Genomic DNA, 20,927 nt, shown 5'->3' with positions numbered 1-20,927 from the left:
TCACTCGCTATTCCTTTGTGTCGAGCAGACTTTTATTCCTGGAGGTTTGGAGGGTTTTTGTAGTACCCTGGATGATTGATAAGACAAAGGTGAATGAATCATTTCCAGTGGAGTTCGACGCAGAACTCGAAATCGAATAATATAAATAAAAGTTTTTAATTTTTCCATTATTCAACTTTCGAGTTAGGTTGTATCAAGCAGAAAAATCATAGTGAAATTAAACGTGATTCATAATCTAAAGAAGCAATTTTTCTAGTGATAAATCACGACATTTCATCCACCCCGGAGCAACCGTTCGGTCTTGAGGAATTTTTAACTGACCCTATCTTTTTGGAAATTTTTCAAAGGTCAAATTGCGAGTAGATTTTCTTCCAGGAAAATTATCGTAGATCTGAATGTGATACATATTCTGGAAGAGCAACTCTTCTAGTAATAAATCTAAGAACTTCATCTATTCCGGTACCACCGTTCGGTCTTGACGAATTCTCAAGTGAAATTCGCAATTTTTGAAAAATGCTATTTCAGAGATGAAAATCTAAACGAAGGTAGATAGGCTCTCGAAATTGCTCGAAATAGATTCAGCGTGTTCGAAAAACTATATTTTCATACCAAAATTTAAAATATCTGGCCTAGTTTAGGAAAAAATAATTTTTTTCGTTTTTCCACTTTTCATTTTCGAGTTGACTTCGAAGAGCTCTCTGGAGTGCAATTCTCTATTGAATCATTAACTGTTTGGTTTTCTAGAATCTTCAAAACAAATTCTATGTACTCCATATCATAGGACAGTAATAGAACATCCTGATTTTTAGGCAGAGTAGCAAAAAGGTCATTTTAGGGGGGTCTAACCCCTTGCTCATTTTTGATCCAAAAAATCGAGATTTTCGAAATCGAGTTTTTGTGCTAGGGTGGAAGCCTAGGCAACGCTGATTATATAACCGGAAATCCCAATTGGATCAGACGAGTATAACAGGAGATATCGCAGATTGAAAATTTTTTAAAAATGCCATTTCCAAGATGAAAATCTAAATGATTGGAGATAGGCTTTCGAAATTGCTCGCAATAGATTCAGCGTGTTCGAAAATCTAAATTTTCACACCAAATTTTGAAATATCTGGCCCAGTTTAGGAGAAAATATTTTTTTTTTGTTTTTTCCACTTTTCATTTTCGAGTTGACATCGAAGAGCTCTCTGGAGTGCAATTCTCTATTGAATCATCAACTGTTTGATTTTCTAGAATCTTCAAAACTAATTCTATGCACTCCATATCCTAAGACAGTAATAGAACATCCTGATTTTCAGGCAGAGTAGAAAATAGGTCATTTTAGGGGGGTCTAACCCCTTGCTCATTTTTGACCCAAAAAATCGAGATTTTCGAAATCGAGTTTTTGTGCTTGGGTGGAAGCCTTGGAAATGCTGATTATAAAACCTGAAGTCCCAATTGGATCAGACGAATATAACAGGAGATATCGCAAATTGAAAATTGCAATTTGTGAAAAATGCCTTTTCCGAGATGAAAATCTGAACGAAGAGAGATGGGCTTTCGAAATTGCCCGCAATCGATTCAGCGTGTTCGAAAACCTACATTAGCTCCCCACACTTTCGTATATCTAACAGCGTTTACCGGAAAATCAAATTTTTAATTTTTCCAGTATTCAACTTTCGAGTTAGGTTGTATCAGACAGAAAAATCATAGTAGATTTGAACGTGATACATATTCTGAAAAAGCAACTCTTCTAGAGATAAATCTCGACATTTTATACACCTCGGCGCAACCATTCGGTCTTGAGGAAGTTTTAACTGACTCCATCTTCTTGGGAATTTTTCGAAGAAATTCCCTAATGATGGAAAAATGAACTCGTCGTAATGTAAACAACAAATTGACGGGGAAGAATCTACATTTTCCAGATGAATCCACTCTATATAAATTTCGTAACGTTAAGCGTACTGTATCGTGTTTGAGATTGAACATCCAGAATTTCTTGGCAATGATTTATTATTATTTCAGCTTCATTCTACACAGCAAACGCAGTTCGTCGTGTTTCTCATTTTCACCCCTCCATATGTATCCACACTTAAAATTAGTAATAAATTGGGAAAAGTATGTGAGTAGGACTACCATTTTCATTTTAAATTGCACATACAAAGCATTTTTTGTTTGCAATGGAGTGTTAAGCAAGCATAAATTATTGAAGAGGGACCACATTCCTTCAGAGTTTATTTGGAAGCAGATGTGTCTGGCAAATTTAACAACCAACCCATTGAAATTTCAACTATTAACAATTGTGATAACTCTTTTACCTCTTTTGTTCATAGAAAATGCTTACTTTTTTATGTATTTTGAAGTCAATAACATACACTTTTGGAGTAAGTGGTGTTCTTGGACTGTTTTCGAGAACATGCTTTTTTCGTGGAGTAGGTAGTCATTGATGATAAAGCCAGCTTCATTTAATCACTAGGGATCGAAGATTTTGTGAGTTTTTCATTTCCACTCTGTATTGAAAAACCATTTCCCCTTGAAAATTACGCTCTAACATTAACATTAACGGTTCATAATTTCCGATCTACACCACTATTTTCATGATGAAAGCTGTTCTCTATCTCACATGTTTAAATTTTTATGGAGAATAGACGAAAATTTATTCGGGAATACTATAAATTTTCCAGATATACAGAAGAGATACATAAAACCCCTAGTTCTTAAACACTAAATATAAATGTCACGTGCGTGTTGAACTGACAACTGCTTGGAGCTAGTGATGGTGGTCCGATGGTTTGAGTTGCGGACGAAACTGTTGCATTGGTGATGCGATTGCTCGCGTGGAATTCACTGATTATGTTCGATATCGTGTTTGTGTTCTTCCTCTTCTTGGTGGGAGTCACGTGTCTGGTCTACTACCTGCCAGGTAGAAGAGTCATGGAGTCGGACGACAACAGGCCCCTGCAGTGCTACGTCACTGTAACATCGGTTGGGGATGTGCAGAGATCTCCGATCGACCATGTTTGAGAGGAGCTGTAAGTATGCAAGGTTCATCTTGAATCGATTACAGTCATGCGTAATGAAACAAGTTTTAAGTGAAAGGAGGGTTTGCGCAAGTAGTAAATCAAATGAAATTGCAAGTTTGCGCAAGCCAGAATGACTCCCCTTATAAAATATATAGGTTGAGTACATATACTTTAACAGTTTATGTTTTAGGTGATAAGTAACTGTTTTATCTTTCACAATTTTTTTTCCAATTCGGCCTAGATAAAAAGATATAGCCATAAGGTCAGTTTCAGTCTGCTACTTATAGAAGCAGGAGAGTTATGACAATACAAAATACAGTCGTGACACCGACAGTCATGATATTTTTCATGAAGAAAAATCTTTCGTTTCACTACAAGAGACTTATAGAATCTGATATTTCTTTTTCATTTCTCATCAGATGAAAAAAAACACATTAAATTGTTTGAATTATCAACGAAACATCAACCTCCACAAAAATATTCAGCATATTTCAATTTTCGGAATCAATAATAAAAGAGACCTCAATGGTCAACTAATAAAATATAATTCCCTTCATTCTCAATGTGTGAGATTCACTTTTGATGGATTAGACATAAGATAATGCATGAAAAGCTCAGAAACATTCAGTACATAATAAAAGAAGACGTTTGAAATTAGTCTAATCATTCGAATGATCGTGCTTCCATGTAAAGGAAACTCCAGATTTTTTTTTATTTCGTGTAACTCACACCGCGCCATGGAAACTTCTGATCAGTGTAATTGAGCAACGTTTTGGGGGACAAGAAACTCTCCTCTACAAACTCGACCCTCAAACGAACGTGACGTAGCGTTCTTCAAGTTTATGAGGTGAAATAGGAGCTCAGCCAGAAAGCTCGAATGTAATTGGATTTCTATTATGACGACAGCATGGATGTAACATTCGTATTTATGTAGGTCAGGAATTGTATTTCACCTCTTATAACCCATTCACAAAAGTCGTATGCAAAGCTCTTAATTTAATCAGTATATCCAGCTCAAAGAGTAAAATGTGACACTGTTTGGCTTCTGCTCAGCGCGCTCATCAAAACAATGGATGAGGTTGATTGTCAACTATAATCCCAGATTCTCTCACTCTCTCACTTATTCCGGATTGATGGTCGATAACTCTGTTTGATCGGGAAAAGGGAGATTAGTGAATATTTGTTGTCCAACTCGTGTTTGAGATAACGCCACATGAACAGAAAGCAAGTATAGTATATAACATTACTAGCAAGGTAAGAGGGTTTTTACTAGCGAATGGAGGATATAACTGACTAGCCGCAGGCGAGTCAGTTACCTCCTTGAGCTAGTAAAACCCGTTACTATGCGTGTATTGTTTTATATTTTATTTGTTTCTCATTTGTAAAAAGGTTAGATGAATTCCAAAAAAATCTCAATAATTTGTCGCAAATGTCGTAAGCTATGGAAGCGTTGCCATGAACATTTCTGTTTATTTTTCTTTACATTTGTTTTGGCGAAAAAGAAAATGAATGTACCAAAAGAAATTATTGAAGCAGCCAGCAGTGTAGCTTCAAGTTTATTACCTGCAAAATTAGTTTCAAGGTACGAGCGAGAATACGACGACTTCAAAAAGTGGCAAAACAAAAATAGGGTGATTGGGGTAACTGAAGATGTTTTGTTGGTCTACTTGAATCAACTATCAGCTAGATTCAGCCCTAATACTTTATGGGCAAAATGGTCTATGCTGAAAATCTGCATGGAAATGGAAGAAAATGTCCCTGTTCGCAGGTTTGTTTTCCTTGAAAAATTTATTGAAAAATATGACATTTAGTTGTCATTTGCAGATTTCAAAAGGTAATAGCTTTTCTGAAGAGAAAAAATGAGCGTTATACGCCAAAAAAGGCCAAGGTATTAAGTAAAGAAGAGGCTGAACAATTTCATTTACATGCTCCTGATAGTCCTGATGACCAGTGGTTGCTGGCGAAAATTGTAACAATATTTGGGATTTTTGGATGCTTTCGATGTGACGAAATTCTCTCCTTAAACATGAATGATGTAGAAGATATGGGAAAATACGTTATTGTGACATTGCGGCAAACAAAAAATTTAACAACAAGAAGATTCACCATAACCGATGATGGCTGCAGCTTCAAGCCCTGCATGTTATACAGAAAATATGTAAATCTTCGGCCTCCTGGAACAGAAAGCCTAAGATTTTTTTTTGACATACCGACATGGAAAGTGCATGGAAAGTGCATTGCTGGCCAGCACAACTATTGGTGGTGTCCCAAAACAAATACCGAAATATTTAGGTTTAAAAGACCCAGAGTTATACACCGGCCACTCTTTTCGCAGAACTGGAGCCACTATGGTTGCGGATTCGGGTTGAGATATTTAAGCACTAAAGCGTGCAGGAGGGTGGAAGAGCACCGAAATTGCGATGAGTTATGTCGATGATTCGGTCAACAAAAAAATCGTCATTTGAGCGGTGAACACATATGAGCGGCCGCGGCCGCGATCACGACCACGATCGTGAGACATCGCGACTGAACGGCGCTATATCGCTGAACAGATCGTGATATTGTGCGGAATATGACATTTGCATGGGACGCTTCTCGATCGTGATCGTGATCGTGGCCGCGGCCGCTCATATGTGTTCACCGCCTTAGTCAGTCAGGGTGGCCTGTAGATTATGTGAAGCATACAGGAGTTTTACCTTCCTGAAAGTTTATTGTGACAAAAATATGTAGAAGTATAGTTGTAACGCTGCACTTATCAGATAGAATAAACTCAAAAGATTGATTTCTGAGAGATATTCTTGGAAATTCATCAACAGAAAACAAATTTGAAAGGGCAAAAAACCTGCAAAAGATTGCGATTGTTTTCCCAGTTGACCCAGTGAAAGAATTGTTAACCGTTGCAAAATATCAGAATCTTGAATAACTTTACAACCACAATTATGAGACCATGCTGTATAACAAATTTTCTGTTGAGAATTGCCTATAGAAAATTCTCTTGAAAATTCTCAAAGGTTTCTCTCCCAAGATTTCAAAATAACTAGTTCATTTATTATGTATCGATATTTCATTTTCAATCCAAATTTTGTGATACAATAAAATGATTGAGAAAAGATTCAACATTTCCTTATATTGAATATCAAGAAAAAATATATCGAAGCTTCTCGTTGCTTGTGAAGAAGATTTCCAGTAATAAAAACGTATCAATTCATCGCTGAATTCTCGTATTTGTGGAAATAAACGTTCGTCTTCACATTGTACTGATATATATTTCCATCAAGTTGAATTTTACGATTATCCTTACACACCGGATAACGTCTATCCTTTATGTCATCATTACTTATCACTGCGAACGTAATAGAGAAAAAGAAGTGAACGGATAAAACGGTGGAAATCTTCTTTGGGCTTCAGAAGACTCAGAGCAATTTTATGACGTTGAAAGGACATAAAACTGTCAGATGGCAATACTTATTTTCGGCTGTCCTTCTATCCACCACGGATGACATGGGGATATATCACCAGAGACGTAATATTTTTTATTTAAGGGCGGAATTAGCCGACTGGATAGTTCTTGTAACCTGTGCCTGACTCAGAAACTCACTGTTGACCTCCAGAATTTTTATTAAACCGCTGTTAAAATGTCCTACGGTTGAATTCTTAAACATAGGCATTTTTGCTACCGGTAGATTCGGGACAGTAGACTTGGGACAGTCCTCTTACTTGGGACAATTACCCCCTCTTGCAGATTTCTTTATTTCTTACCATTTATGAGTGAAGGGACAAACTTATAAGATTGTGTAGCGTCTTTTCGGTTAGTTTAACAATTAATTCCTGTTGAGTTCGCCGTGAACAGAGAGTCTGAATTGACAGGAAAAATTAACCAATTCAGGATAGTAAAAGCGCGTTTTTTTATGGTCCTTATACTTTCTTGTGTCCTGTATATGTGTTTCACTTTGTGTATGTGTAATTTTTTTTTCTGGATACGTGGGATCGTGGATATTAGATATGTCATGAAACAAGGTTGTTTACAAATCAAACGGCAACACGGATCTCATTCATTTATTTTGTTTTTTCATAGGGTGACTTGGGACAATACCGAATAGATACAAGCGGCGCATTGGCAGCAGGAACTATGCCGATTTTTCGCAGGATTTTACGTTATTTCCACAAAGAAATTACCAAAGAATGAACGAAATCAAAGTTCCCTCGATTTGTTTAGTTTTTTTTACATTTGAGTTTCAATATATTTACTTTCGCTCTAATAGGGGTTTATCATTTAATTCCCTTACCGAATTTCAACTATATAATCACAAATTCAAATTTTTCAAAACTATACACCGTCCCAAGTCACCTATTTCATTTGAGAGTTGAGAAATCAATAGATTTTAACATGTGTCCCAAGCTTCCCAAATCGGTGGGTGACTTGGGATAAGTATATTTAGTTTTTTTCAAAATTTATATCCGAATCTGAAGCTATCAATAGTTTGAGTCATTAAGCATATTCGAACCTCTTTTACAGATAAAAATAGGTCACCGTTTTGAAAATATGACAAGTTGAATTCAACAATCGTCCCAAGTCACCAGAATCTACGTATTTATAAAAAGATATAAGTGATTTGTACAATTTTTACTTTCTTTCGGGATCTTTGAAAACTGTTTTTGATCAGTAACATGGAATGAGTTTGAAAAGTTTATATTCTATCGAGTAATACATTGCTCTTTCAAGATGAAGCTTGATCGGGGAATCAACTCTTGATTGACGAATAGACGTCAATTTCTTTTCAATCGATAATTCAGTCACGATCATTCGGAATATCATTCTCGCATCAAACTATGATCTTCATACGTCCATTCAATTACCCTCAATTGCTATTTCTTCAATATTTTCAGAAATGAAAAGGTTTCAGTGATTCCGTTTTAGAAATCGAGTGACTGTCAAGTCGTTGATCAGACAATCGAAGTTTTATGAAACCCACTCTCAATCGGCTGAACAATCTCAACAGATTTTTTTGAAAGATTGATGTTGCCTGATGTGGAAGTTTCCATTTTTATAGTCAATTTCACGTGACGTATTCTTGAATCCAAGGACACTGTACAATACCTTCAGTGTTGAGCAAGCCTCCTGAAGAGCTTCATGAAACTCAGGACTTACGACAGAGTTCTGATTTTGTTTTAGATGAAATCATTTGGGGAATAGGCAGGTATTTGTGGCCTTGAGTTCTTAAAACTCTTTCTGCTTGAGCTCTTAAAACTCTTTCTGATTTCAGAAATACTTTTTTGACTTGATACCTTCTTTTGTTCATTCCTGTCATTCAATATGAAATGCCATATAAATTCTGCAAGATAACCCAGTATTATTTCAACTATGCTTTCGAGAATAGTCAACACAACTTCATTATTTCTTGGGACGATTGTTTCGTGATATCCATCAATCAATATCGGCGTATTGTTCAGGATCCAAAACTTCACGCCCTCGAAAATGGACCTTATGGTTCCTCCCTGCACAAAAGGTCCCAGAGTATTGGCGTAACACAAAAAGTCGATAAATTATCGCAGTTATGCCGTCGTTTCTGCTCGATTTGAATGCCTGGCGCCTAGAAATGAATCCGTTCACTCTTTCATCGGACGCTGAATGCAAAATTGAATGGGGCGCCCGTACGATCTGCAACAAACTACGGCTGTTTAATACCCCCCCGACAAAAGATATCGAACGGTGTGCCATTGCACGATTCCATTTAATCGGCGTCGGCCGATGCGGAATTCGCAGGACTTAACAACAACATTTGAAAGTTGAGACAGATTATTTATTAACATCCTTCGGGTTATAAACGACCAGTGGCATTACTGGAATATTTTATCGATTCTGTAGTCAAGATGGGAGGCGAGGACTTCAAAGTTAAGAGATCAATGGCTAGCTATATTTCCTTTATATCGTATAAATGAATATCTCAAATATATTATACTAAAGAGTGCAAGCCTTGTACGGTTTTTCATCTTCTTCTTCTGAGGGATACTCAATCGGCCTTGAGATTAGGCCATTTGACTTCGACCCATACCGAATAAATTAGGTGTTTAGAAGGACTCAATCCTGAAGACAACAAGTGGACATCCAAAAACAGGGCGAGTCTTTGACTCGTACCAATATTTAAACAGTAGATTATTGAGTTTAAAAGAAACACCTTTTTCCTCGACCATTTTTTTCGAATCGGCTCGGTTTGAAAGATACAGGCTGTTCAAAAACCATGAAAAATAGTTATTTTCCTATCAAGTGCGGAAAGTGATACTTGCCCGCACGAAACTGCCGTTGCCCGAACGATGCGAAGCAGAGTTCGGGTAAGCAGTTGAGTGCGGGCAAGACACTTTCCGCAAGAGTTAGGAACAATATTTTTTCTACAAGCGCTTGAAATAATATAAATATATCAATTGCACGATGCAGATCATATCTCATTTGATTAATTCATATAAAATGACAGACGTAATTATTCTGCATGTCGTTACCATGGGTTACTCATCGTTGACGTTCGGTGCATAGAGACATGATAGAATTTAATTTATTCTATAGGATTTGCGTGCGGGAAAAACCCCTGCTAATCCATTCCCGCATGCATTTGCGTGCGGGAAAGAAATAGCAGGCGTTTTTCCCGCACGTTTTGGAAAAGTGACTCTTCGCAACTTGAAATGCGTGCGGGAAAAAGGTTGAACGCGCACGCTTGTAGAAAAATGTATTTTTATTTCTATCTCACAAACGGTTTCATCGAATGAAATAAATTTCGTAATATATACTCCATTGACTTTCATTTTAGCACTCGGTTGGCCATGGAAATTTGACACATTTCACTCTGTATAGTACGAAAATGTGGGGTTATGAAGCTTGTCAAAATATTTTTGGGTTTTGAATCAATGCTATGTTGACCGTTCTACGTAAAAGTTTCTGTTATTACGTACTTTATCACAATGTCGAATCTCTTCGGGAACGTGACGTATGTGACGAACATAATTGAAGTTTATACAAACTGATTGAAGGCATACCAAATGCAGTTATTTGCTTGGAAAATACAAGAGATCGGTATAATATCATAATATGCACTAGCTTGAGGAGAGTTAATGTTCGTTATCTTCTTTGGCTAAAGTTTGAATACGTTACATCAGTTGTAGATTTCAAAAATATTAACCCGGAAATGAAATGCATATGATGCAGTGGTTGGGAATTAACAGATAATTATAAGAATGTTAAATTCTTCAACAAAAATCTTCTCGCATCAATATAAGTAGAAGGAATTAAAGGAAGTTTCAAGTCAAGATGAACTTCACCTGTGAACAAAAATTTCACATGAATAAACAATTAACAGGACAACTGGCGCGTATTTGTGCCTGTTCATCTTACTATATTGCTATAATAATAATAATTAGGTATTTATTGGTACCTTAAGACATTAACAATGTATAGGACAAGTCAAATAAAAAATGCAAAATTCAATTTTCGCGAACTTATTCTACGATGACATTCATAAAACTTTTCGCATTAATTCACTCAAACATAAAATTCTCAAATGCCACCACTCTTTTGGGTCTCCCAATAGAAGGAAATTCTTTGTCGTCATCCTTTTCATTCACAATTTTTCTGATTGTGGAAATATTTAGCTGAAATATAAGTAGTTCACAAAATTTTAAAAGGTCGATCGCTAAGAAAAATCTAACGTAAAACTGAACAACATTTCACTACCTATAGCTTCTTCCAAGATTGTTTTTACTGTTGTAAATTCATGAGAGTTTTGAGAAGAAGTTTCCCAAGATTGGCTCTATACAAAATGCACCCATTAAGTCATAAATAAACAGTTTTGTGAGGTCTCTTAATTCTCTAAACTAGTTTGATCGAAGGTGAAATGATTTTTTCATTACTTTTCTATGGAACTCTCAGAAACCGACTATTTTCTACTAGATAGTAAAGTTATTTAACCCTACATTACTCGCGTGGTCTACGATTGTAGACCATACCTATTCGAACGATAAAAAATAAATGTTGAAATCTAAGACATTGAAGTTTTCTCTATTTCCTCTCAAAGAGAAGCATTATTTTATCACAAAGTTTGAATAACAAGTGGTCAAATAAACGATATCATCATAGATAATCTTTGAAATATATCAACGTAATATTTAAAGTTAAAATAAATATGGTCTACACTTGTAGACCACGCGAGTAAATACGATACAAAAGAGGGCGCGACTAACGCAGGGTTAAGGTTTTGGGAAGAATCCTCTACTGGCCATCCCGTTTAATGAAACTATTTCTATTCTGGATAGCAACAAGTTTGAAAATTCATAATATTCGTGGATCTATTTGTATTTATTCTACCAAATTCCTCCTCCAGGACATGTTGCAAATTGGTGCATGCACAAGGCATACGAATTGCTCCAATTAGGTTGATATCATGATTCAAAATCAACCCTGGTTCTGAGTTGAATATCCACTTGTTTAAAGAAGGGAAAGATTGATGGAGTTGATAGTTATGCGGAAATTGAGTTTCGTTTTAAATCCGATTGGAAAAATTCGCCAGTGAACTCAAAACTCATTTGAAACTACTGTAAGAGCAATCCAAAGCATTATCTTATTCCGAGTTTATTCCATACCACCATAAATTGCTTCAGCCATATTATTAATCCATACCGGATTAGTCCAATAAAAATAAGCTTTAATAGAACGTTATTTTAAATAGATCTATTGAATGAATTCCCAATGAACCCTTAATTGAATTCGAATAATGTTTCATTTGGATTGAATCAGATTTATACAATGTTCGTGGATATTTACGAACACATTGCTGTGGATGTAGAATCGAATATCTAATTAATCATTATACTTAATTCGATTGAATGCATACAATGATAATATAAACATGGTCACTTCACCAGACCGCATCCATGCTGTAAGTCATGAACTTTCTGATTTCATTCGTTTCTCTGAACAACATGTTTTTTAAACTTGAAATGAATGAAATATGTGGAAGAAAAAACTGCCTGTGTTCGACTTGTTTTCGAGCATATTTCATTTGATCCCCTCTAGATGTAGTTTTATAATTGTCCTCTGCAGAATGATGAAAATGAAAACTGAAAAGCTTGAGGACATTTCGAGTGGCGCATTGAATGGGAGAACTAACAAGATCTATTATTGAAAAGCGTGCCCAACATGTGCCAACCCTAATGCTATTATCCTTTTTTTCCGCGTGCTTTCACATTTTTTTGTCGACCGGCAAACAAATACCAATTCTTCTTCAGCTTCGTTATCCGGCATAAATGACAGTGAAAAATGTTCATCTATATCACTGCAGCAAAAACAACAGATCATGCAGAGCTCGTGGCAAAAACTCGTGGCTGATTATTTTGGAAATAGGAATATAAACATTAATATCAACTGTGTAGAGCAAACTTCGGAAAGGTATTACCTGTTGAAAACTTTGGAAACTTGCCATCTTCTACGTAGTTTCGTTTCCGTTCTCCTCCAAATCTGATTATGAACTTCTCGAGAAAGGCTGGGATGCAGTTCTTTTTTTGATGTGAAGTTTTTCATCTTCTCTCTTATACCGATGGAGTTGCGGTACTTGAAGTGGAATTCAGAATGAAGAACTTCACTCCAAGATGTCTATAATTAGCGAATAGTTTCAGGATATTCATGAAACTGATTTATTTCTTCCAATTATTGATACGTACTTTCGATTTATTATGACCTTGGATTTTTCCTCATTTTCAGCTGTCAAATTATAAGGGCATTTTTACAGCTTTGCTTTTTTAGTGTCCCTCTTTTCTGAATAAATAAATGGATAAGTTTAGAAGAACTGTTTAAATTGTAAACTTCTATGTATGCAAGTTTATTTCTAGATGGCGGCAGAGCTCCATTTGGACTTCCACATCCATCCAAATTAATTCCAGGCGAAGTCATGTGATTGAAACACAGTGAAGCCGATATCAAGAAACATTAATCTCACACGTTTCTCGAATGCACCACAATCAATCTCGCTAGAATCCCAGAAAGTTTCGAAGCATCTTTCTGCCTCAGCAACAAGCCATCAAAAGCCGTTTCCCTGAGAAATTGAAATACCAAATCGAAGGTAGCGTTGTAGTGATAAGAACCGCCAGAATCATTAGTTCTCCCCTTTATTGGAAAACCTCAATTTCATTAAGTTCGCCATTCTTTCGTTATCCGTCTGGAGGAACTGTTTGTCGAAACTTGAACAAGGACAATCCCTTCTTAGTCTGAAACTCACAGAAATTTTTTGCTGGTAACTAATATGGGTGAATATGAAAGGTTTCATAAAAATAACACCCCCTATGGAGAAATATCAAAATTTTCCACCTCAACTTGTGTTTGAAATCGCATGATATGACCAAGATTTTCAAACCATTTTTATGTAAATTATTATTTTCTTCAATCAAATTGATAATGAAAATCTGAAGAATTTGATTGATGAGGAAAATTCCTCAAATGTATTCCAGGGCAGAGAGCATTTATCTTGACCTGAAATTGAACTCTGTGCTAAACTATGCAAGAAGAGGGTTTAGAACAATTAACAAGCTAATCTCTAATCTGCGTTCAAAAGGAATATAATTAAGTGGTAGGAATGAAGGGAACAAGCGATAAAGTTTTCCCACAGAATTATAATGATTGTTGAAGCTCATCCAACAATGTGGAGATGAGGGACTTTCTGTATATAGATATTGTATCAAACTGACATTTCACATAAAAATATTATAACAAATATTTGCCTTTAATAAGAAATTACTAAGAAAGTCTTGGAAACTATTTATATTGCTGTTAAATTTCGTATGTACAAGAGTAAATGAAGGGGTATGAATTTCGAGCGTTGCTTTTTACTCACTCTGTAGATAATGGGTAATGGGACTAATAGCCTTAAAAATGACAATTTCTTGATTGTGTGAGTATATAGACAAAGCATGGTAGAGAAATTTGTAATAAGAAAGGCTGTCCTTGTCCTATACTCTATTACCCATATAAGCTGCTCCACAAGAATTAGGGATATCGTATTCAATCGTTTTTAAAAGTATGTAATCTTCGAGAAAATCGCTGTAAAATCATTTAAAACTCAATAACAACTTGAATCAATCCAATAAAAATCAGTATGAGACATTTCGTCAATCTGGTCACCTTTTTTCTGAAGTTTGGTTCTTTGCATATGCTTCATGAATGTTCTTATTTTGAAATGAAGTCAGTTTGTCAACGGCTTCGATTTGAGACGACTTTTCTGAAAATGCCAAGACGTAAATTAACAAACGCTGAGGCTAATAGTACTATCGGAATGCTACAGGGTGGCCTAACTCAGGTTGTTGTAGCGGAAAGGCTCCATGTCAGCCAAAGTGTGATATCTCGACGTTGTAATAGGTTCAGGGAGACAGGTTCCGTGTTGGAAAGACCAAGGCTCGGTGGGCGACGAAAAACAACACTTCTCAGGATCGTTTCATCACCGATTCGGCGAGAAGAAACCCTACATCTACGTGTAGAATGCTACGGAATACTCTTCAAAATGCAGATGGGGTCCAAGTTTCCATCGAAACCATCAGACGACGTTTGAGAGAGGTGAATCTAGGTTCTAGACGTCCATTAATAGGAGTTCCATTAACACATGACCATAAGCGTCAAAGACTGGAATGGGCAAGGCAACATATCAATTGGAACGATCAATGGCGTAGTGTCCTTTTCACTGATGAATCCAGATATGGACGATTTTCAGATTCTCGAAGAATAAGGGTATGGACAATCCCACGCATACCTCGTAATCGTCGCTAAGTCCAAGAAGTCCATCCACTCCGAGGGAGTAGTGTTATGGTATGGGCCGGGATATGTTTCAACGGGCGCACAGATCTACACATTTGTCCTGGGAATATGACCGCCTTACGCTATAGGGAGCATGTCATTGACAATGTTGTGCCAAATTTTCACGCTGCTATTGGTGAAACTTTTCAATTTCTAGACGATAACGCTAGACCGCACAGTGCAGCCATAGTTGAGAATGCGAGCGAGGAGCTTGGTATTCCACATTTACCAATATCTCCGCCGTCACCAGATTTGAATTGCTCACCAGATAGAACATGCATGGGATATGCTCCAAAGAAGATTAGATAATCATCAACCTACCCCAGAATCCTTAAATGATCTGAGAGAGCTTCTGCTTCGTTTATGGAACCAAATTCCTCAAGAAATTTTCAACAACCTCGTGTGTAGTATGCAAAGAAGATGTCAAGCTGCCTGTGAAGGCCATACATTGTATTGATAGTCTTAAAATGCTTGAATTCTCCGGTAATAAAATTTCGTTATTTCACTCGATTTTTCTTAACCACCCTGTATACGCTGCAGACCTACAGGCTAAAATTAATTTGCGACTTGAAATCATATTTATATGAATTTTCATCACAAAAATCTTATTTTAACTATATTTTTTGCAATTTAATTCAATATCCCTAACTCATGTGGAGCAGTTTATTTTATATCTTGAGAATCATTGCCAGAGGATACATTACATAACGATTTCAATACTGAAATCCTACGAACTCAAATACATATCTTTCATTTCTTCACCTGCTTTTTATCAAGAGGAAAGTTTGTGGAGGAGCTGGATTATTTTGTTCTGAAATGAACAACGTTGATCTGGAAGACTTGTGGTTCAACAAGACTGCAACTTGTTCTGTACATAAAATACTACAAATGCTCACCAAGATCTTTGGACAAGTTGAGAGTTCATCAGATGAACATTTTAATTGCTTGATTATTTCCAACTGAATTTCAAATATCCATTAATATTGCACAATCTATATCATTATTGATTGGAAATATTTAACACGAATAAACCCTATCTCTTGTCTTATTTGCAGCTTGTTTTATTGTGAAGAACTTCGAAAATATTCGACCTGTTATTGTGGAAGTGGAAAGGAAGCCAGAAAAAGGTCTCTGGCAACCACAAGTTGCATACCACAGTGGCAACTGTCATATCGATAAAGAAAACTCAATAAAACACCTTGTAGATGATAGGTCTAAAATCTTCATATGTTGAAGTCAAGATTCTACGCTCCGATTGAAATATTCCAATTTAGTATGATACATCCTGTATGCAATTGATGCGAAGGATGCTCCATACGAATATCTCGTTAATGATAGACCTTCCTGATCCTCTTAATTTTTTTCAGTATGCAACGTTTCCAAGCATCGAACATCAGTCAACCGTATGGGGCTAACCGACCAGCCACCCTGGGGGATCTACTGACAGCCCGTCCCTCAGGTCTTACCGAACCCGAAGCTTGGGCTGTTTTGTGTCAATCGGTGCAGGCCTTACAAGATCTTTTTTTGTCCGGTAAGCATTGAGTAATTGTGAATAATTCATCAATGGTTAGAGGAAGAAGCAATACGGTCCTTTTGTGGTTGCTCCCTGAGCGATATATTGCTTTGCCATTCATTGATCCATGAGTTTGCCTCTATTTCTGGTCGAAAATATGTCGAGGGTTTCATGAGATGGATGGTTGTAAGGATACGAACGTTGTTAGAAATTAATTGTGTCGGTTTGAAGGTTGAAGCGGGTGTAGATCTATTCGATGTGCGAATAAGGATGCCATTGAAATTAGTGATGAAAACCATCCAATTGTGTTTCAACTTAGTAGAGCTTTCATTGGTACATATTCTGGAAGAACAATTCTTCAAGTAATAAATTCCAAGGTCAATTTTCGACACGCGTATCTCTCAGATAAATCATTGTGTACCTAAAAGGATCATATACTATATACTCTGAAAGAGCAACTTTTCTAGTAATAATTCTTGAAATTTCAACGACCTCAGTGAAAGCGTTCGGTCTTGACGAGGTGACCCCAAATTTTTCCGAATTTTAGGAATGTTAAATTTCGACACTCTCCTAGATAAATCAAAATATAGTTGAACATGATACATATTCTGGGACAGCAACTCTTCTAGTGATAAATATCGAAATTTCATCTACCCCAGTGAAACCACCGGAACCGTTTGGTTCTTTTTCTTGGATTTTTCAAAGGTTAGATTTCGAGTCGTTTATCTCTCAATAAAAGAAACCAAAGATGTAAATGTAATACATATTCTGAAAGAGCAACTCTTCTAGTAATGAATCTGAGAACCTCATCCATTTCGGCGCAACCGTTCGGTCTTAAGGAATTTTTAACTGACCCCATCTTTTTGGGAATTTTTCGAAGTGAAATTCGCAATTTTTGAAAAATGCCATTTCAGAGATGAAAATCTAAACGAAGGAAGATAGGCTTTCGAAAATACTCGCAATAGATTCAGCGTGTTCGAAAACCTATATTTTCATACCAAAATTTCAAATATTTGGCCCTGTTTAGGAGAAAATATTTTTTTTTGTTTTTCCACATTTCATTTTCGAGTTGACTTCGAAGAGCTCTCTGGAGTGCAATTCTCTATTGAATCATCAACTGTTTGGTTTTCTAGAATCTTCAGAACAAATTCTATGCACTCCATATCCTAGGATAGTAATGGAACATCCTAATTTTCAGACAGAGTAGCAAATAGGTGATTTTAGGGGGGTCTAACCACTTGCTCATTTTTGACCCAAAAAATCGAGATTTTCGAAATCGAGTTTTTGTGCTAGGGTAGAAGCCTAGGCAACGCTGATTATATAACCGGAAATCCCAATTCGATCAGACGAATATCACCGGAGATATCGCAGATTGAAATTTGCAAATTTTTGAAAAATGCCATTTCCAAAATGAAAATCTAAACGAAAGAAGATAGGCTTTCGAAAATACTCGCAATAGATTCAGCGTGTTCGAAAACCTATATTTTCATACCAAAATTTCGAATATTTGGCCCTGTTTAGGAGAAAATATTTTTTTTTGTTTTTCCACATTTCATTTTCGAGTTGACTTCGAAGAGCTCTCTGGAGTGCAATTCTCTATTGAATCATCAACTGTTTGGTTTTCTACAATCTTCAGAACAAATTCTATGCACTCCATATCCTAGGATAGTAATAGAACATCCTAATTTTCAGACAGAGTAGCAAATAGGTGATTTTAGGGGGGTCTAACCCCTTGCTCATTTTTGACCCAAAAAATCGAGATTTTCGAAATCGAGTTTTTGTGCTAGGGTGGAAGCCTAGGCAACGCTGATTATATAACCGGAAATCCCAATTCGATCAGACGAATATAACAGGAGATATAGCAGATTGAAATCTGCAAATTTTTGAAAAATGCCATTTCCAAGATGAAAATCTAAACGAAGGAAGATAGGCTTTCGAAAATACTCGCAATAGATTCAGCGTGTTCGAAAACCTATATTTTCATACCAAAATTTCAAATATCCATCCCTGTTTAGGAGAAAATAATTTTTTTTGTTTTTCCACTTTTCATTTTCGAGTTGATTTCGAAGAGCTCTCTGGAGTGCAATTCTCTATTAAATCATCAACTGTTTGGTTTTCTAGAATCTTCAGAACAAATTCTATGCACTCCATATCCTAGGATAGTAATGGAACATCCTAATTTTCAGACAGAGTAGCAAATAGGTGATCTTAGGGGGGTCTAACCTCTTGCTCATTTTTGACCCAAAAAATCGAGATTTTCGAAATCGAGTTTTTGTGCTAGGGTGGAAGTCTAGGCAACGCTGATTATATAACCGGAAATCCCAATTCGATCAGACGAATATGACAGGAGATATCGCAGATTGAAATCTGCAAATTTTAGAAAAATGCCATTTCCAAGATGAAAATCTAAACGAAGGAAGATAGGCTTTCGAAAATCCTCGCAATAGATTCAGCGTGTTCGAAAACTTATATTTTCATACCAAAATTTCAAATATCTGGCCCTGTTTAGGAGAAAATAATTTTTTTTGTTTTTCCACTTTTCATTTTCGAGTTGAATTCGAAGAGCTTTCTGGAGTGCAATTCTCTATTGAATCATCAACTGTTTGGTTTTATAGAATCTTCAGAACAAATTCTATGCACTCCATATCCCAGGATAGTAATGGAACATCCTAATTTTCAGACAGAGTAGCAAATAGGTGATTTTAGGGGGGTCTAACCCCTTGCTCATTTTTGACCCAAAAAATCGAGATTTTCGAAATCGAGTTTTTCTGCTAGGGTGGAAGCCTAGGCAACGCTGATTATATAACCGGAAATCTCAATTCGATCAGACGAATATAACAGGAGATATCGCAGATTGAAATTTGCAAATTTTAGAAAAATGCCATTTCCAAGATGAAAATCTAAACGAAGGAAGATAGGCTTTCGAAAATACTCGCAATAGATTCAGCGTGTTCGAAAACCTATATTTTTATACAAAAATTTCAAATATCTGGCCCTGTTTAGGAGAAAATAATTTTTTTTGTTTTTCCACTTTTCATTTTCGAGTTGACTTCGAAGAGCTCTCTGGAGTGCAATTCTCTATTGAATCATCAACTGTTTGGTTTTCTAGAATCTTCAGAACAAATTCTATGCACTTCATATCCTAGGATAGTAATGGAACATCCTAATATAATCAACCATGTAGTGGCAAAGAGGACAGGGGAAAATAAAAATCCTTAATGAGATGCCGACGTTTCGACCTTTATTTCTGGTCTTTTTCAAGGCTGGAAACAGAACGACATTGAAAATATGGGGCGCAACATAGTGCCATAATATAAAAACAGTATAATCTAGTAGGTGTAGAAATAAAATACAATATACAATACCACACAATACAATATACAATAGGGTAATATAAAAAAACATACTTAAAAACACATACAGTCCCTGGCCATATTATTAGACGCATTGATTCGATGCAAAATCTCAATATTGAATTATTAAATTGAATGTTTATGTTACATATACTTCATCTGTAAATGGTTTTCACATATAATATATCATATTCAATAAAAAATATTGATTTATTAATGATTAAACATGAAATTCTAATATTTTGCTGAGCCACCCTGTGTAGCGCTGAGAGCTTCCTACTATCAATGCAGAATTGTTCGGTTTGCTGCATTCGAGGATAATGATTTCATATGTGGATTATCGAAATAACGTCCGAATCTGCAGAATGCAAGACGTCCACTGGAAGACATAGTACTGATTCATACTTAAGTACTAATACTACAACATCAAAAATAAATGCCAAATAGAACAATTTAATGAGAGTCGTAGATAAAACTGACATTCTGTTGAAATGAAATTCAAATATTCTGCTTTTTCCTCGCGCAATACCAGTAAATATAAAAAAAATCCTCAGTGCGTCTAATAAACTGGCCAGGGACTGTACCTATTCATATGGATTATCCCTCATAATATTCTGAGGTGGACATGAAACTGTGTCGTCAATTCTTTTAAAAACTCAATATAAAGGTCCATTTGTCAATAGATAAAAAATATTTAAAAACTTTCGTTTCCTACAATAAACAACTGAACCAGACTCCGTATTATCTGACGTATACAGAGCATCGAGCGTCATATGGTAATCTAATATCACAGTAGCAGGTATGTTCCTGAAATTCTTCAAGAACGAATCATCCGTTTATACCTCTCTAAAATATTGTGATATATTGTGCTCAAATTCTGTACGTCAGTCCTCAAATTCACCGTCTCGTTCAAAGAAATATGAACCATCTCACCGATACATCTCCTTTTATAATTTTTTTCCTTTTCCAAGATGGTGACGTTCTCGAAATCGAAATTGTGGTCTTCGTTGAAGTGATGAGCAGCTAGAGCGGTTTTTTCATTTTTATCTTTATTAATGGTTCTACAATCATATCTGTGCTGGTAGACTCTATTTTTAAGATACTGTTTGGTCATACCTATGTAGCATCTGCTGCAGTCTTTACAAGGAATTTTGTATATTAATTCCGACTGTAAATCATCTGGAGTTTTGTCTTTGATTTTCGAGAAGAGGGAACTGACGCATTTCAGTGGATAGAAA

The 20,927-nt window shown here is 36.1% G+C and overlaps 1 protein-coding gene and 1 long non-coding RNA gene across 3 annotated transcripts in view; one reads left to right on the top strand and one right to left on the bottom strand.

Annotated features, from left to right (window-relative positions):
* The window catches only part of LOC123315344 (tyrosine-protein phosphatase non-receptor type 13-like), a 107,102-nt gene that overhangs the window by 47,461 nt on the left and 38,714 nt on the right, over positions 1-20,927 (top strand). Inside the window, exons 2-3 of one of the 2 annotated variants that reach the window (XM_044901008.1) lie at positions 2,664-3,011; positions 16,191-16,354. In XM_044901008.1, coding sequence (XP_044756943.1) covers positions 16,192-16,354 — 163 coding nt within the window. In that variant the 5' untranslated portion in view covers positions 2,664-3,011; position 16,191. The remainder of the gene's footprint in view (positions 1-2,663; positions 3,012-16,190; positions 16,355-20,927) is intronic. The other variant, XM_044901007.1, reaches the window with a different exon arrangement.
* LOC123315347 lies at positions 19,502-20,764 on the bottom strand. Its single transcript, XR_006537943.1, has 2 exons — positions 20,274-20,764; positions 19,502-19,599 (listed from the first exon to the last, which is right to left on the bottom strand). It is a non-coding gene; the product is annotated as an uncharacterized LOC123315347 (long non-coding RNA).

Source organism: Coccinella septempunctata, chromosome 6 (genome assembly GCF_907165205.1).
Source record: "Coccinella septempunctata chromosome 6, icCocSept1.1, whole genome shotgun sequence".
Classification (NCBI taxonomy): Eukaryota; Metazoa; Arthropoda; class Insecta; order Coleoptera; family Coccinellidae; genus Coccinella; species Coccinella septempunctata.
This window is presented reverse-complemented; position numbering and strand designations above follow the sequence as displayed.